At 40.3% G+C, this 17,322-nt stretch overlaps 1 protein-coding gene and 1 long non-coding RNA gene across 4 annotated transcripts in view; one reads left to right on the top strand and one right to left on the bottom strand.

The window, feature by feature from the left end:
* The window catches only part of nlk2 (nemo-like kinase, type 2), an 83,012-nt gene that overhangs the window by 22,540 nt on the left and 43,150 nt on the right, over window positions 1-17,322 (top strand). For all 3 annotated transcript variants that reach the window (XM_032506772.1, XM_032506781.1, XM_032506762.1), the window contains exons 6-8: window positions 5,554-5,639; window positions 8,961-9,170; window positions 12,829-12,930. In XM_032506772.1, the coding sequence (XP_032362663.1) occupies window positions 5,554-5,639; window positions 8,961-9,170; window positions 12,829-12,930 (398 nt within the window). The remainder of the gene's footprint in view (window positions 1-5,553; window positions 5,640-8,960; window positions 9,171-12,828; window positions 12,931-17,322) is intronic.
* LOC116674490 (uncharacterized) lies at window positions 411-12,051 on the bottom strand. Its single transcript, XR_004328114.1, has 3 exons — window positions 12,040-12,051; window positions 3,329-3,335; window positions 411-511 (listed from the first exon to the last, which is right to left on the bottom strand). It is a non-coding gene; the product is annotated as an uncharacterized LOC116674490 (long non-coding RNA).

Here is a 17,322-nt window from a genome sequence, read left to right as displayed (position 1 = left end):
ATGTGTATTAAGACCCGAGTTACTTCCTGTGCACACTAAACAACTGACGAAGGTGTTTGGATAAACATTGAAACGTCTTGTAATTTATATTTTTAATCCAGTGTTTTAAAAAAAAAAAATTAATTTAGTATAGCTCAGGGAAATAGCCTGCCCCTGGTAACTGAGCTTGCTTTGTCTACCTGAACAATATAGTTTAATACGCTGCTGTAAGCTCTCTGTAGTCCCATTTAACCTGCTACTAAACTGCAAACAAACCTTTTGCATATTCATTGAACAGAGCAATTACCACTCCCTCTGCCAACTCAAAAACAGGCATACTTTTTTAGATGGCAGATTATTTGTATTAAACAATGGAGCAGCTGAAAGTGATTGAGCGTGTTACATACATACCAGATTTCACACAATCATCTAAAGTGGCCATTGGCAAATTCCAGCAAACATCTAAAACAACTTTTTACAACTTGTTTATTTACCAATAATTAAAAAAGTACAATCTTGAAATACATTTACACTTTAAATTGACAATATCACAACATGCCAAAATAATAATAATAATAATAACAATTCTTAAAACATCTTCAGACCCCAAAGCGTTAACTGAACTGAAGAGCTATTGTGTATTATGTATTATGTATTGTGTGAGATTCCTAATATTCTCTGACAAACTACGCCCTCGATTTAACCCACTGATCAGGATCAATTAAAAAAAGTATAACCTTATTTAATCTATTTGCCAAAACGTAACTTAACTGCATTAAGAAAATCTGGTGTTGATTCTTAGTCTCCTGAGTCTTTACCTTTTTTAAGAACCAAAGTTATCAAGCCTAAATCTTGGTGGCACTGTGCCCTTCTCCAGTGCCTCTTTATGTATCTCTAAACAGAAGAAGAGCCAGTTCAGTTGCAGTTCTTGTTAATATCTACAGTTGCTACAAAACATCTCCAGAATAAGGGCTGCACAATTAATCGAATTTTAATCGCGATCACGATTTTGACTTCCCACGATCAAATTTGCGTGATCGAGCAATTTTTTTTTTTTTTAAAGCGTCATTTCATAGAACGCTTTGGGTTTTTTGCAAAGCCAATTTACCGCTCCGTAAAGCCGTCTGCTCATGAGCCAGTCAGAGTAGTTCCCTGCATCCCGTGCAGCTTAGTTTCTAGATGTAGACAGTCACAGAGGACAGAGTAACAGGAGGAAAACTCAACAGATAGCAGTCGGTTATACGTTGGTCTTAAGGTTTACCAGTTTACCAGTAAATGCAACATTTTGTCCCATCTGTTGTTTTTCAGACAACAGCAGTGACCAGTGCTAGTCGGTGCTAATAGCGTCTGTTAGCTGTTAGTTCCTCTAGGACGCACCGGTGCTAATGTCCTTGCATCCGCTGCAATGCCGTTTATATGGATATGGTTTAATTTTGCGTTACATGACCCATTTCGTCTATAAAGCCGTGCCTGTGTTGAATCTCTCCAATACTCTCTCTCCTCTTACTCTCCGCGCTCCGCCACACAGCGGCCCGGTCCACACTTCTGACATTTGTCCACAGTTTTAATTTTTTATTAACACAGCTGTATATTGTTAAGTATGAGGGGCAAACCTGTATTTGTACCAGTGTTTCCGTGGGTAACTCTGCTATCGCGGCTGCCACGGCGAAGAACACAGAAGAAGTTATTGAATGCAACTAACTTCAGTTGGTAGAGTAATAGCGTGTGAGACGGAGCTGCTGGACCTGGACCTGGACCTGGGCCAGAGATGTGACCCATTGCAAGAATATCATAGTTCATAAAAATGCAGCGCAGTGAAGATACAGACGTTTCATACACACAATGTGTGTATCCGCCATTCGACCTGTGCTGGACCCGTTCATAATGAGTCAGCCGTCTCTGTGAGTAGCGTCCCTCACACTCCCTCTTGCAGTTATAAATAGCCTATGTGACGATAAATTTGTTTTGGTTAAAATCAACAAATAATTGTGAGAATAATCGCTATCAAAAGTTTTGATCAAAATAATCGTGCAGCCCTATCCAGAATTATATCTAACCGGGGCGGCCTCTAGCTCACCCAGTAAGAGTGCTTGCCCCATGTTGGCTGAGTCTTGCAGTGGCCAGGATCAAATCCAGCCTGCAGCCCTTTGCTGCGTGTCAAAAATCTATCCTAAAATATCTTGACCCTTGCACTGATGAAAAAAGGTATAGTTTCTTCCACCTGGATTCAAAATCCTCTAAATATCCACCAAGCCCAGAGTCTAACCAATCCTCTGTAATGTGAGAGAGGCTCTAGGGTCTGAAGGGGATTTTTCGTAAAAAGTGGACCAGAGACAAGAGAAATATGACTCCATTTATCTTTTTAATTCTAATTCCCTGTGTATTCGTTGGTGACCATCTTGACCAGAAACACTTGAGACAATAGAATAAAGTTAATACTTCTTTAGTAAAAGCATTTTATAGTACACAAATACACATGCTGGCCTTCACATGTGGACCCACCACCGTGACCTCCCCATGTTTCCCAAATAATGTGCTATAATAGTCATAAAGTTCCACACCTTTTTATTCTCTCTGGGTGTAGTCCTCCTCTGTGTCCTCAGAATGTGTGGGTGCTCCACTTACACCAGGAAAGCAGGAAGTCTGTTTCTACTCGAAATGGGGGTTGACAGAAACCCCTCACATTCCTTCCGCCTCTTCATGACCTTTTCGACTGGGCATAAACACACATTCCTACAGGCTATATCACCTCATTAAACTGCACCATAACCTTTCCAACCGAACACACACCCACACACAGATAGGCACATGAGACACTTGAATTATTTGACGCATCTAGATAAAATACATTTGTTAATAATAGAAATATCTCAACAGGGCCCTGTGTTCTGCAGCCCTACTGTAGTCCAGAACTGGATCCACTGTCAAGTTAAAATCCTCCCCTAGATCCCCATTGTGGTTTCCTACAGCTTGTAATTTCCTTTCTAAATCTATAAAAAGCATGCCTGATCATCTACATTAGGTGCATATGTATTAACCAGAATGAGTTCTTGCCCCTGTATTTCAGCCAGAATTATAACTCTTCCAAACTTATCCTTAATTTGTTCAATTTATATTGCAAGTGGCTGCTGATCAGTGTAACGACCCCCCTGCTTCTGCTATAACCCATACTATGAAACATAATATCCATCCCATATTCCACAAAGTTTTTTAGATTCCAGTCGACATATGTGTTTTTTGCAATAATACCACATCATGTTTGTTTCTTTTAAGACTGGACATAACCTTCCTCCTCTTGATGAGATTCCCCAGCCCATTAACATCACAGGTGGAGAAACACCTGTTAGACAACATAACTATGTATTAAAATACAGTGTTTCCCAGAGAATTAGATTCTATTTGTGGTGGTGGCTGACTCGGGGTGGGGGGTGCACGTGCAGAAAGAGGTGCAAACTTCTTATGTTAATTGTGCTGCGAATATTTTTATACAAAATTCTGCAGGTAACAATTAAAAATTTATTTTAAATGAAATGGTAAAAAGGCAAGGGGGCTTTTGCATCTGACAACAAAGTCCAGTTCATTTGATTAAAATGAAAAGGGCATAACCGTATCTTTTTTCCAAGGTGCATCTTTTGCTCCTCAGTTGAAAAATGTATTACTGTTGCAGCTAATTTGTACAATAATACAATAGTGGTAGTGTGATGTTTTATATTTTGAAGTATTGATGAATGAATTGTCTGTGATGTAGAGTAACAGACCCTACCCTGCCCCTACAGTTCAGCATGCATGTGAACCACAGATTGTTGCAAATGTATCTATAATAGTGTGAAATACAGTTTAACTGCTGCTGTTACATGGACAGGCCTCAGCAGATAGGCGGCGCGAGGCTACTCCCAAATGGCTCATGGCATCAGATGTTAAAAACGAACTATACCAAAACCAAGTTTAAGGCTCATACCCCCACCTACGTTACATTTTCTGGAGTGTGGTCTAGACCTACTCTATCTGTAAAGTGTCTCGAGATAACTCTTGTTATGAATTGATACTATAAATAAAATTTAATTTAATTACTGTATTGGAGTGGGTAGAATAATCAATGGAATTAATTAATCTGCATGGAGGAATAGCATCTGTTGTGTGTGTGTGTGTGTGTGTGTGTGTGTGTGTGTGTGTGTGTGTGTGTGTGTGTGTGTGTGTGTGTGTGTGTGTGTGTGTGAGAGAGAGAGAGCAAACGCATGTAAGGCAGAATGTGGCGGTCAACATTGATTGTGTGAAATATATCATATATATATATATTATCTATGAATGCCATTGCCTTTTGAGGGCATTCAAATGTCTTAACTCCCTCATTGGCATCTATTTTTTTATCTCATCTCCCGCTCATGAAGCTTTTTCTTACACCTCTTTAACGCTTTATCTTTGTAGCCCTGGAGAAGTCTGGAAATAGCATTATGATGTTATTCTGCCAGGTCTGCTTGCCCTCATATCTCGCATTATGCAGTGCCAGGTCTCTATTTAAATATCGCAGAAACCTCGCCAGAATATTCTGCTGGCCAGCAGTTCTATGTTCATGTTTAATCTCACAATGTCCCTCTATCCTAATTCAGCTCCCCCAAAAACTTTACTCCATCTCCTTCTTTTTTTACCCACGGGACAGACATTATTGGGTCAGGATCTATATTTTTAAATCTTCAATTTCTCCTCAAAACATAGCAGCTGGATTATCCCGTCTTTCCTTCTCCTTTTTACTTTTAATGATATTAAACAGAGAAATTTTCTCCATTTGTCCTATAATGGTCATACATTGATACTAGAGTAGCATACTTCCTTGGTTAGTGCTGCAGTTAATAAAACATAGAGGAGGAGAAAGGAGCATCTGCCTTCACAAAAATCATCTGTGATCAAAAATCATCATTTTTCTCTCTCTACTGTACAACAATTCAACAAGTTTAAGTACAAAACATTTGGTCTCAACGGTCATAACTATTGCCAGTAACAGTGTAACTGTTAGTTATACAGGCGAGAAGCCAGTCATTTGAGTTTGTGGCAAAACCTTTCAGTGCTCATTTTTTCATTTTGTGACTTTCGATTGAATAAAGGACTATTTTTATGAAGTTTTTTGTAAAATAGTGTTAAAGTCTTGTCTCGAACACGCAAAGCCAATCTCGTGTCTTGTCTTGTTTCGTAAGCTGGGTGTCTGTCACACCCCTACTGGCTAGGTAGCTGTAAAAGGGTAAATACATCAGTCCAAGCATCTTTTGCATTTGGTCACCTCCCAATTCTAATCCTTTCTTTTCTGTTGGTGTTGTTGGCGCAGTTGTAGTAGCCCAATATCACAAATAATAAATTTGCTTAGATATGCATTGATTAACAGTTATTTATTACATTTATATAAGCATACACCAGTTTGAACTCCTGTGTAAGAGAAATCAGCATATTCAACCATTGGATTAGTGCTGGTAAACACAGTATTAGCAATTGTTTGAAAAAACTTAAAAATAGGATTAGAATATCTGAAATCTGATGTAATATTATGTACCTTTGTGTCTTACTCCTCACCATCCCCACCACCAGGACTTAAATACCTTCATTCTGCTGGCATTCTGCACCGAGACATCAAGCCTGGCAACCTCCTGGTCAACAGCAACTGTGTGCTCAAGGTGTGTGGAACAGGCTATGTGGCTACCCTTTTTCATGACAACTGAACAACCACAACTGTGGTCAAAATCCACATCCAACCTGAGGACAACATAACAATAACAGAAACCTCTGTATAATCCGCCATCTCTGTAATGTGCATTACAGCACAGCACTGGTAAAAATTACAAATGGCCTTCTAATTGCTTCAGGCAAAGTCTCTTTACTTGTCCTATTAGAGCTTAGTGCTGCATTCAGTACTATTCATCACTATCACATCCTGTTACAGAGACTGGTACATTTAATTGACATTAAAGGAACTGCATCAAGCTGGCTTAAGATCTGTTTATCAGATTGATCTCAGTTTGTTCATGTTAACGATGAATGCTCCATACATGGTAAAGGTAGTCATGGTGTTCCACAAGGCTTTGTGCTTGAAATAATTCTATTCATCTTATTTATTCTTCCTCTAGGCAATATTAGTAGGAAACACTGCATAAACGTTTTGTTATACCGATGCTACCCAACTATATCTTTCGATCAAGCCAGAAGTAACTAATCAGTTAGGTAAATTCTAAGCATGCATTAAGGACATAAAGCCTGAATAAACTCAGATAAAAACAGATTTAAAAAGCAGGGTTGTGATTCTGTTATTGGCCCTTGAAATTCGTGTACAATTCTGATTGGTTTAGCAGTAAGGTGAACGCTTCGAACAGCTGATTCGATTTAGGAAGAGAGCATTGATTAAGAGTTAGGTCTTCCTGAAAGAATTCACGCTGAGCTACATTTCAGTCAGGAGAGACTAGTTTGCAGATATTCAAAAGTTATACAGCATAATAAAATTAACAATTATTTGGATAACAGCTGATTTGATAAAGGAGAGCATTGATTAATAGTTAGGTCTTCCTGAAAGAATTTATGCTGAGCTACATTAGAGTAGTAGGGTATTATGGGATTTTTAAGATATGATGGTGTATGACCATGAATAGCTTTGTTGGTGTGGAGAAGGATTTTAAATTTAGATCTAGATTTTACAGTGATCCAGTGCAGAGAAACTAATACTGGAGAAAAATAAATTTTTGTTTGTAAATTTGCGGCAGCATTTTTGATTAATTGGACAATTTTAAGGGATTTATTTGAGCAATTTAATAATAAGGAATTAGGATAATCCAGCCTCAAAGTAACAACTGCATTGAATAGTTTTGCTGCATCTTTTTGTGACAAGATAAGCTGGATTTTTGCAATGTTACGCGGGTGAAAAAAGGTAGTCCTTTAGTTAGTTTATTTTATGTGGAATTTATGGACATATTTGTGATAGATCTGTGACAGTTAACTCAGATTTCTTACAGTGGTGCTGGAGGCCAGGGCAATGCCATCTAGAGTAGCTATATCTTGAGATAATGAGCTTCGGAGGTGTTTGGTAAAGTACAATTACTTCAGTTTTGTTTGAGTTTAGCATCAGTAAATTGTAGGTCATCCAGCTTTTTATGTACTTATTGCATGCTTGAAGTTCTGGTTACTTGTGGCTTGGTTGATAGCTATAATTGTGTGTCATCCGCATAACAAATAAAGCGTATGGAGTGCTTTGTAATATTGCCTAAAGGAAGTATGTATGTGTATATATATATATATATATATATCTTCAATGTAAATTGGGTATAAGAGACAGGTAGATGGCTTAGATAAAGAAATTGTTAAAGTTATTTGGGGAAGGTCAATAGGAGAAAAAGTCTAAATAAAAAACCTCAGTACCAATATAGCCTACATACCACTAGATGGCCGTAGCACCCAGTGATTTTAAGCTTGACTTTGCTCAGCTACATCAACCTTTACCACATTGGCTTCATCTTAGCTGTTAGACACTCATGATAGGATTGTGTGTTACAGTGTTGTATCTATAAGTGACTATAGGTAAACTAATGCGATTTTTTTCTCTCTACTCCATACAATTATTAACTATTCAATATAAAACAACTCATTAAAGTCAGTTGAGAAATGTAACTGTAATAGTTTTTTTTATCCCAAGAAATCACAGCTCCCCTGTTTACTCCTTTACAGGGCAGTCTTGCCCGGGCCTACTGGGTGCTACTGCCATCTGGTGGAATATTGGCTGTATTGCTACTGAAGCACAGTGTGAGCAGAGGGGTACAGATGAATCTCCCCACACATTTGCAGATCTCTGTCACGGCAGAAGTGTAGCAAAAGTCACATGTAAAAGAATTGCGAGGCCTGCTGAGTATTGACTAATATCTTGTCAGTATTTCCAGTTCTTGGAGTGAAATACTACAAATTTACAGTTTTGTCTAGATATTCACTGAACTATTTATGCACACATTTATAAATCTCAATACACTTGCAAATGTGAATACCGACTGTATACATTCACAGTACGCGTTTAGAGATTATTTTACAAATGTACAACTTTGATTACCCACAAAAGGATCCAGTTGCACAACTCTTGACACACATTTGAAAATACTTTTGCTACAATAATACCACACTCCAAGTATTTAGCCTGTTTCAAAAAGGCATTTTTGAATGGACACTTTACATTGCATAAAATAAAGCCAAGGTATAGTCTTTGTGTGGGAAACACTGTACGCTTTGCTCCATGATGTAACATTGTGCCCTATGAAAAACACAAACAGTGGTTGTTTCCATTTGATCAGGGGAGACATGCATACTTAATAATAGCGTTTTTCCACTGCATGATACCTACTCGACTCGCCTCGACTCTACTCGCCTTTTTTGGTTTTCCATTACAAAAAAAAGTCTGTGGTACCTGCTAACAGGTACTTTTTTTAGTACTACCTCAGTCAAAGTTCAAAGCAAGCTGAGGCGATACCAAAAGGTAGGTGTGTGTGTGTGTGTGGGGTGTGTGTGTGTGTGTGTGTGTGTGTGTGTGTGTGTGTGTGTGTGTGTGTGTGTGTGTGTGTGTGTGTGGTGTGTGTGTGTGTGTGTGTGTGTGTGTGTGTGTGTGTGGTGTGGGTGGGTGTGTGTGTGTGTGTGTGTGTGTGGGGGGGGGGGGGGGGGGGGCCTCCAGCTTCTTTTGAAACTAATTTGTCTTCTGGCTGAACAACACTCCTTCAACGTTCAGTTTGTGTGTCACATAGCAGTTTCCTGCTATGACGAGCAGCCACGGCTCGCCTCATGCATGAGGCGGTACTAATCTGCAAGGGAAAAAGGAGGACGGGGCCCCGTGGCCAAGCCCAGTCGAGACAAGTTAAGCAGGTACCATTAATGGAAAAACAGCATAAGCAAAAACGGTTGTCAGAAGAAAGCTGTGAGCGGTAAAAAGAACAGATTATAACAGTTGTAGTAACCTCTGAATGACTGTCTTTCAGATCTGTGATTTTGGCCTGGCTCGAGTGGAGGAGTTAGACGAGTCACGACACATGACTCAGGAAGTGGTTACACAGTATTACCGAGCTCCTGAGATCCTCATGGGGAGTCGCCATTACTCCAACTCCATCGATATCTGGTCTGTGGGCTGCATCTTTGCTGAACTGCTGGGGCGGCGCATCCTGTTCCAAGCTCAGAGTCCCATTCAGCAGGTAAATGAGAACTCTCTTAGGACACGATGAGACAAGAGAGAACTTTATTCACCCTCAAGGGATTTTCTCGTATACATAGTATAAAGACACTATGTATACGCACACAGTAAAATAAAATATTCATGCATACTTAAAATTAGAGTTGGGTCAATGTCCGATGCTGTTTTCTGAATCAAATATCTTTACAGTAGCTTAGCTCTTTTATTGATCAGGTAGTGTGGTAGCATCAATACAAGGAGAAGATTTAGGTCAATCTGGAGTGTCTGAAGGAAATTTGCGACTCCCATCGTTTAAATGCAGTCAAAACTCTCCACCCTCATCACCAGAATGGATGCAGTTAAGAATCGCGTGGAATGTCTTGGGACAGCCGAGAAGAAACACAAGATAATCCAGCAGCAAGAGAATAAGAGCGAGGTGGAAATGCTATAAGAAAGAAATTAAGATTTTAAAGATCTAATAGTTTTGTGGTCATTCCAGTGGGCTAAGAAGGAAGAGAGGCAGTAAAGTATTTTGGGGTTTTGATTCAGTAATTGCTGGAGATTGAAGGAGAATGACAGATTGAACATGCACATAGAACTGCCGACCAACAACCTGGGAGTGGACACAGATCCAGGATAATTCTGGCGAGGTTCCTGCAATCTTCGGATAGAGACCTGGTACTGCGTGAAACGTGAAATAAGGGTTAGCTGACATGGTGGAATAACAAGACTAGACTAAAAGACTAAAAGACTAGAAAAGCGCTATATAAATACAGCACATTTACATTTACATTTACAAATTCACGGATTGTTAGAGGAAATTTAATGAGCGAGAGGTGAGTATCACAAACCCCAAATAGACGCCAAGGATTGAATTAACTCTAACTTTGGTTGGACACATTTTCTTTTGTATCAGTACACTGTAAACTGAGCATGTGAATTAACTACGGATCATGGACTGTTGGGTTTTTGCAAGTTGTGCATTGTTCAGGCTCAAATGCACATGGACTGTATTTGGGAGTTAGGTGTGTTTAGTCTTCACCACTATGTATTTATGTTCTCAGAAGATAGCTGTGATATTTTATTATACAGTTTTGTTGTCTAACTTAGGCTCTATACATTTCTCCATCTGGAATGTTAATGTGCTGGGGAATCTCATCAAGAGGAGGACAGTTTATGTCCAGTACTAAAAGAAACAAACATGATGTGGTCTTTTGCAAGAAAAGCATATGTTGAGTGTGGAATCTTAAAAAAAATCATGAAACCCAATGACACTTTACAGAATTACAGTGGCTATACTAAGGGAGGTTGTGGGCTGTGGTGAACAAGTGGTGTTTCAGGAGTTTTTAAAGATTGCCAGGGATGTAGCATTTCGAATATCTGCAGGGAGGGTGTTCCAGAGGGATGGGGCTGCATCACTAAAGACTCTGTCTTCAAAGGTACAGAGTCTGGTGTGGGGAATGGAGAGTGGTCAGCATCTGAGGACCGCAGGTTTTGGGGTGTGGTGTATGGATGGAGGATGCCAGAGAGGTACAGTGGGGCCAGGGCATGGAGGGATTTGTAGAGAAGGAGGATTTTAGTGAAGATGGATGATCGTTGGGTTGAAGTGCTGCCACATATTGGTGTGGATGAGGACCCTGGCGGCAGAGATTTGGACATACTGGAGCCTGTCTAGGGTTTTGCTGGGGGAGCATTTAGATCAATGGTTCTCCACCTTTTTTGGGCCAGCGCCCCCCTATCCGTAATCCAGGTCCCTTCCGCCCCCCCCCCAACCAAATAAGATGTAGGCTAGTTATCCTGAATATTAATGATTATTATTGTTGTTACTATTGTTATCAAAAAATCATATAATTGAATGAAAAATGTTCAATGGCTAGGTTTATAGACTTATTAAAGATAAATCATGCTAATGTTTGATGGAGACTTTAAAGTTCACAACAAGACTGATACATAACGCTGCAGTACGGAGTTAATTTAAGATGATACTTTGACATCCCGTTCCCATGAAGGCAGCACAGAGCTGACAGAAACACAGAAGAGAAGAAGAGTTGTGATACACTGTCTTGTCCAGTTGCAGTGGCAGGTTTTAATGTTGCTGACCACTGTTTTTTGCAAGTAGTTTAAAGTGTAAACTTGTATTTTTGTGAATTGTTGGTGTAAACTCGCCTTAAAACAAATGCCCCCTAAGGGCATCTCAACGTCCCCCTTTTGTAAATAATACTTCCAGCTGCCCTCATCATCCTCTGAACTACTTCCTGTGTAAGAGGTAATGCTTGTGGGAAAGGCATATGCTTATAGACTTGGTTGGCAAATGCTTTTTCCAGGATTTTACAGAGGAATGGAAAGTTGGAAATCAGTTGTTTGCATCCTCCGGCTCTGAACCTGGCATCTTGAGGATGAGGGTACTGAGACAGTTTTAAAGTAGGTGGGAACTACGCAAGATTCCTAGGAGCAGTTGATGACATCAACCATGATGGGACACAGGACAGGCAGACATGCTTTGACCAGGACTGTCAAAAGCGTGTCTGGATCCAGGGGGCAGTTGGAAGCCTATGCTTTTGTGACCAGCTTGATTGTCCACAGGCATGAAGGAAGAGAGGCAGCGCTGAGGCAGATGAGCAGGGGAGAGAGCAATGTCCTGTGGCAGATTGGAATGAGCAGGGGATATGGCACACACCAGGAGTTGCTGATGGAACTTGGTGCAACAGTCAGGTTCATCTGGAGTTTGGTGGGTGTCAATGGACACATAGCCAGGGGGCTTTTTCAATTGGCAACAAAGTCCACATCATTTAATTAGTATGAACAGGGAATAACGTATCTTTTTACCCAAGGAGCACATTTTACTCCTTGGTTTCAATATTTAGGAGTGACTCACATAAGGTAACTATTACTGTTGTAGCTAATAATAGTGTTATGAATACAAAACATTATGAAGTGCATTGTTTTCTATTTTATAATAGGCCTACAGTAGTGTAATGGACCACCCCTGTGGTGTACAAATTTAACCATCATAGTTTGAAATACTGTTTAGCTGCTGATGTTACTTGAATGGGGCTCAGCAGAGAGGCGGAGCAAGACAATGTCTCTGCAGCTTACAGAATTCAAAATATATATAGACTGCAGTGCAGTCCGCCACACAGACAGCAGTCTACGTTCTGTCCACTAGAGGGACTTCTAACATTAGCCTGGGCCTTAAAGGGGAGCTACAGTGAGGAAAATAAGTATTTGAACACCCTGCTATTTTTTGTGGGATCTGTGTAGAGGAGTGGGCCTGGTGAAAAACTACAGAAAACGTTTGACCTATGTAATTGCAAACAAAGGCTACTGTACCAAATATTAACATTGATTTTCTCAGGTGTTCAAATACTTATTTGCAGCTGTATCATACAAATAAATAGTTAAAAACTTTTTAAAATTTTCTTCTTTTTTTTAGATTATGTCTCTCACAGTGGACATGCACCTACGATGAAAATTTCGGACCCCTCCATGATTTCCAAGTGGGAGAACTTGCAAAATAGCAGGGTGTTCAAATACTATAAAAATAAAATGACATTACATTACATGTATTAAATAAATGCCTCTGTTCTTTAAGACAAACTTCTTCTGAGTCCTGACATGCAGAAACAAACCTTTTTATCTTAGTCTGGTGTCTGTGATGTGTTTTGCCATTTTGCTTGTAGCTGGATTTAATCACTGACCTGTTGGGGATTCCCTCTATGGAAGCGATGAGGACGGCGTGTGAAGGCGCTCGTACACACATTCTCAGAGGACCTCAAAAGCAGGTAAGCCTTCTATTTTGGTTTGAACTTTCCCACCTGACTTTCTGAAAAGCTTAAATAATACTGAGGTTTTCTTTTTTTGCGAATAGCATTTAAACTGCCGCTGACATACAACAGCCAGTAGAGGATATTACAGCATAGACCCTACAGCCCTGCACCTCTGCATTTAACTCTCTAATTATCTCTAAAATATGGTGTCTGGAAATATCTCTAGGAAGCTTCCCCGCACCCATTATCGGTCTCGGCCATGACCACATAAGTAGATACTCCAGCCGCAAGCAGGACTGGACTGGGGTAAATAATCTGCCCTGGACTTTTGTGACCCAGACCAAATATGCAAGTGGATGGTAGATTTGCTTGCCTTACCAGCCAAAAAAACATTTAACATTCACTAGTATTTTGGCTAGTGGACAAAAAGTTAATTTTGAACCCTGCATACCAGCTCCTAATACTCTCAGTTAGCTGAGTGGTAAGTAAGAGAGTCAAAAAAGGCTGCCTGGCTCCTGATGGCAAGAACGTTTTCAACGGAGTGCGGCCCATTAAAATAGACCGGCCCATCTGGAAATCTCCCGGTACTCCTAATGGCCAATCCATGCCTGGCACATTTCATGCTCTGCTTCGGTCATGCTCCTTGCTGCAACCACGCCTCCTGTCAAAAATCAGAACCCTCCGCCTCTCTTGATTTCCAAATTTGTGCCTCGTCAACTCCTTAATCCTTAATCCTCCGATTTGTGACCTGGGCCCAGTTTTTCAAAAAATTTAATCTGGATCAAATTGATCCGGATTTAGTAATCCTTTTTTTTATAATCCGTGATCACGTAATCCAGCTTACTTTTGAGCCAGTTTTTCAAAGCAACATCGGATTGGATCAATCTGCTCCGGGTAGGAACTTTTCAGGATCACCAAATCTGGATAACCAGTGCTCAAACAGGATAGGAAATCACAATGTAGAACTATAGATATGTAAAGAGCAACAAGTAGAATGGCCAGTGTGGGGTCAATATAAGTTTTTTTTTTTTAAATGAAAACACACACATTAAAAATAAAAAAGAAGAAAAACCCCACCCCATCCTCTTCCAGCAGTCTGCTCATCTGAGACTAACACAAACACTGTACATTGAGGATATTTATAACAAGTTTCATATATAGATGTATTGAATAAAAAAAAAAGACTTAATGTCAAATACTCAACAATAATTTCAGACTTCCTCATCTGATGTGGAGAGACCAGCTTGTCTCAGCGTAGCCTTTAGGAGGCGAATCTCAAGTCTGGCCTTGGTTTGCTGCAGTTTGGTCAGAGTCAGTTGTTCCTCTGCCAGACGAAGCTGTGCTTCTGCCCTTTCAGTCTCTTTTTGCAGAAGTGCCTTGTAATCATCATCTTTGTTTGATGAAGGGCGCTTCAAGCCTTTCCTCTGAGATCCTGTGGCAACTAACACTGGCTCAACCAATGAGGATCCAGCTTCTTCCTCAGGAACAGAGCTGAGATTCAATATAAATACGCTCTCTGGATCAGCCTCAGGAGGAACTGGCAGATTCTCCTCCTCCTCCTCAATCCAAGGCTCGCCATCCCCTATAACACCTTGTATACCATGGAGAGCTTGCGACTTCTCACCTCCAATGATGTCAAGGACCACATCTGTGTAATCTCCCCTCTTAAATGGCTTGTTGCCTGTTTGTGGGTTTTTGGCTTCAGCATGGTCCTTTGTTGCCCTGGCCTTAAGATTCTTCCACCGCAATTTGATTTGGTCTGTGGTCCTCCTCTGGCCAGACCCTATGGCATTCACATTTTCTGTGATTAAAATCCAAACATCATTTTTCTTTTTGTTGGTATCCTTAGCAGAATTAAAACTTCCCACTATTGTTCCATAATGGCACCGAATACCCTCTAGTAGTGCATTGGTTTCAGCAGCAGTGAAGTTACAGCTTCTTGAGTCCATGGTTCCGTTGCTTTACTATAGTGAACATTGTTCATCAATTATAGGCCTTGGGTCCAATTGCCTCAATTGAACACAAGCCAAAACTAATCAGTTGTATCAGGTGTGTTTGAAAAAGACCAATTACACAGCCATATAAATCAGCTTTTCTCAGAGGATTCACAGAGAGCCAGTGAAATGGCAGGTGTTGTCCACCGTCATCACCACTTTGCCAGGAGAGGATACCGTCAAAGGGTGTATGTTGAACGTACCAAGCCACTGGAGCAATACACCACTGAGGAGCTGTATGTCCGGTTTCGCTTTGGGAAGGCTGATATAGAGTACCTTGTGAACCTTCTCAGGCCAAAACTTCAACACAGAACCCAAAGGAGTCACGGTCTGTCTGTGGAAGACCAGATCCTCATTGCTCTCCGATTTTATGCATGTGGGACTTTCTATCAAGTTGTTGGTGACTATATGGGAGTGGTGAAATCAGCTGTGTGTGATGTGGTGAGAGATGTGTCAATCGCACTGGCCAGCCTGGTCAATGAATTTGTTTCTTTTCCAAAGGACAACCAGATTGCCCAGGCCAAGCGCAGCTTTTTTCTTTTGGGGAATATGCCCAATACTATTGGAGCAATCGACTGCACACATGTGCATATACAAGCACATCGTGAGAATGAATGGGAGTTTATAAACAGAAAGGGGAGGCACAGCATCAATGTCCAACTTGTGTGTGATGCTGACCTCATCATCACCAACTGCGTTGTCAAGTGGCCTGGGTCTGTCCATGATGCACGCATCCTATATGGAGACCTCCAAACCAACCGACCAGATGGCATAATATTAGGAGACGGTGCCTACCCACTCCTACCATGGCTGATGACTCCTTTTGTAACAGCAAATACACCGGCGCAGGCACGCTTCAACACTGCTCATTGCAGAGCAAGATGTGCAATTGAGCGTTTAAATGGAGTTCTTAAGAGGCGCTTTGCTACCTGACAGCGGAACCACAGAAAGCATGCAACATAACCCTTGCCTGTATTGTCCTGCACACGCTACTAAGCGCAATGTCCCTCTCTGTGCTGACAATGATGCACTGAGCCCCTTGGAGACCTAACCAACCTCCGGCATTCTGCAAGAACGAGCAAACAGGACGTGCAACAAGGGACGCAATAGTTAGACACTATTTCTGATTTGGATTTGTTTTGGATTTCAAAAATCAGTGATTGCCATTCTTTGCATTTTTTTGGTTATTCTGTAATCATTGCATGCATCACTAATAAATATTCTAAAAACCAAAATATTTTCGATTGTGATGAATATATAGGCCTATATATATATATATATATATATATATATCAATTATTGACAGAACAAAATTTATTGTTTTTGGTCAATTTTGACAGCTGTTTGGGGGATTATTTTATGAGGCCAAACTCTTTCTACTTTGCTGTAGGCCTATACTGAAAGGCTGATTACGTTAAAGCCTACCTAATCACTGTAGCCTGACGGATGAACAAATAAAATTAAAACCTTATGAATAAATAGGATATTTTGTAAGATACTGCATGATCCAAATATAGTATTATTTGATACATTTTTAAAGTTTTCATTACATTTTGGGCATGAAATCCACGCTGAGTCCACCCTTCTGATGGGATCAGTTTAATCCAGATTTTTTGGATCAAAGTGATCCAAATCCTACAAAAAAGTTCTGAAAAACCCAAACTAAAGGTTTGATCCAGATCAAAACCAAGATTGGATTATGTGATCTAATCCGATTATGTAATCCGTTTTTTCTTTTGAAAAACCCATTTTCAACATTTGATCCAAATCGTTATCCAAAATCCTAGTGGATTACTTTTGAAAAACTGGGCCCTGGAAATTAATCTCAGCACGCCATCTTGAAGGATGTCCCGATTCCTTAAATGCACATCGAGGAGCGAGGAGGCTCCCCAGAGGAGCTATATCCTCTGCGGAAAACTTAGTTTTCACCTGTGGCATGTAAACAAAGACGTGATAGCGAAAGGAAAAGAGGGTGAGAGATAACATGGTTATATCTGGCCGGTCGGATAATATAAATTAACATTCTGATTAATAGTGGGTCGGTGAAATAAGAGAATAATGAGAAAAATAACAACATTCTCTAAAATGTGAGCATAGAGCTACTGTCGGACACACAGCTTCATTTGTAAATGCATCCTAAGAGAGATGCTTGAGAAACAGGTTGACTTTCATAATTATTATTTCAGAAACTTGTTAAGTGTCCTCTGTTAAGTTTAGCACTACAAGATTGAGATCAAGAGCCAATCCAGCTGCTAATTCAGCTTGAGTGACATGCAGGCGCTTGATCCAAACAACTTTCAATTAATCTTCAACAGCCCTGCACCACTTATGCAATACAAACCTTATGCAATACTCTTTTGTCTGTCTAAATTGGTTGCATGTTTTCATGCTTATCATAGTTTATAATTTATGT

The sequence above is a fragment of the Etheostoma spectabile genome, chromosome 3 (assembly GCF_008692095.1).
Source record: "Etheostoma spectabile isolate EspeVRDwgs_2016 chromosome 3, UIUC_Espe_1.0, whole genome shotgun sequence".
In the NCBI taxonomy this organism is placed as follows: domain Eukaryota; kingdom Metazoa; phylum Chordata; class Actinopteri; order Perciformes; family Percidae; genus Etheostoma; species Etheostoma spectabile.
The sequence above is the reverse complement of the archived record's forward strand: the minus strand, read 5'-3'. Positions and strand labels throughout refer to the sequence as shown.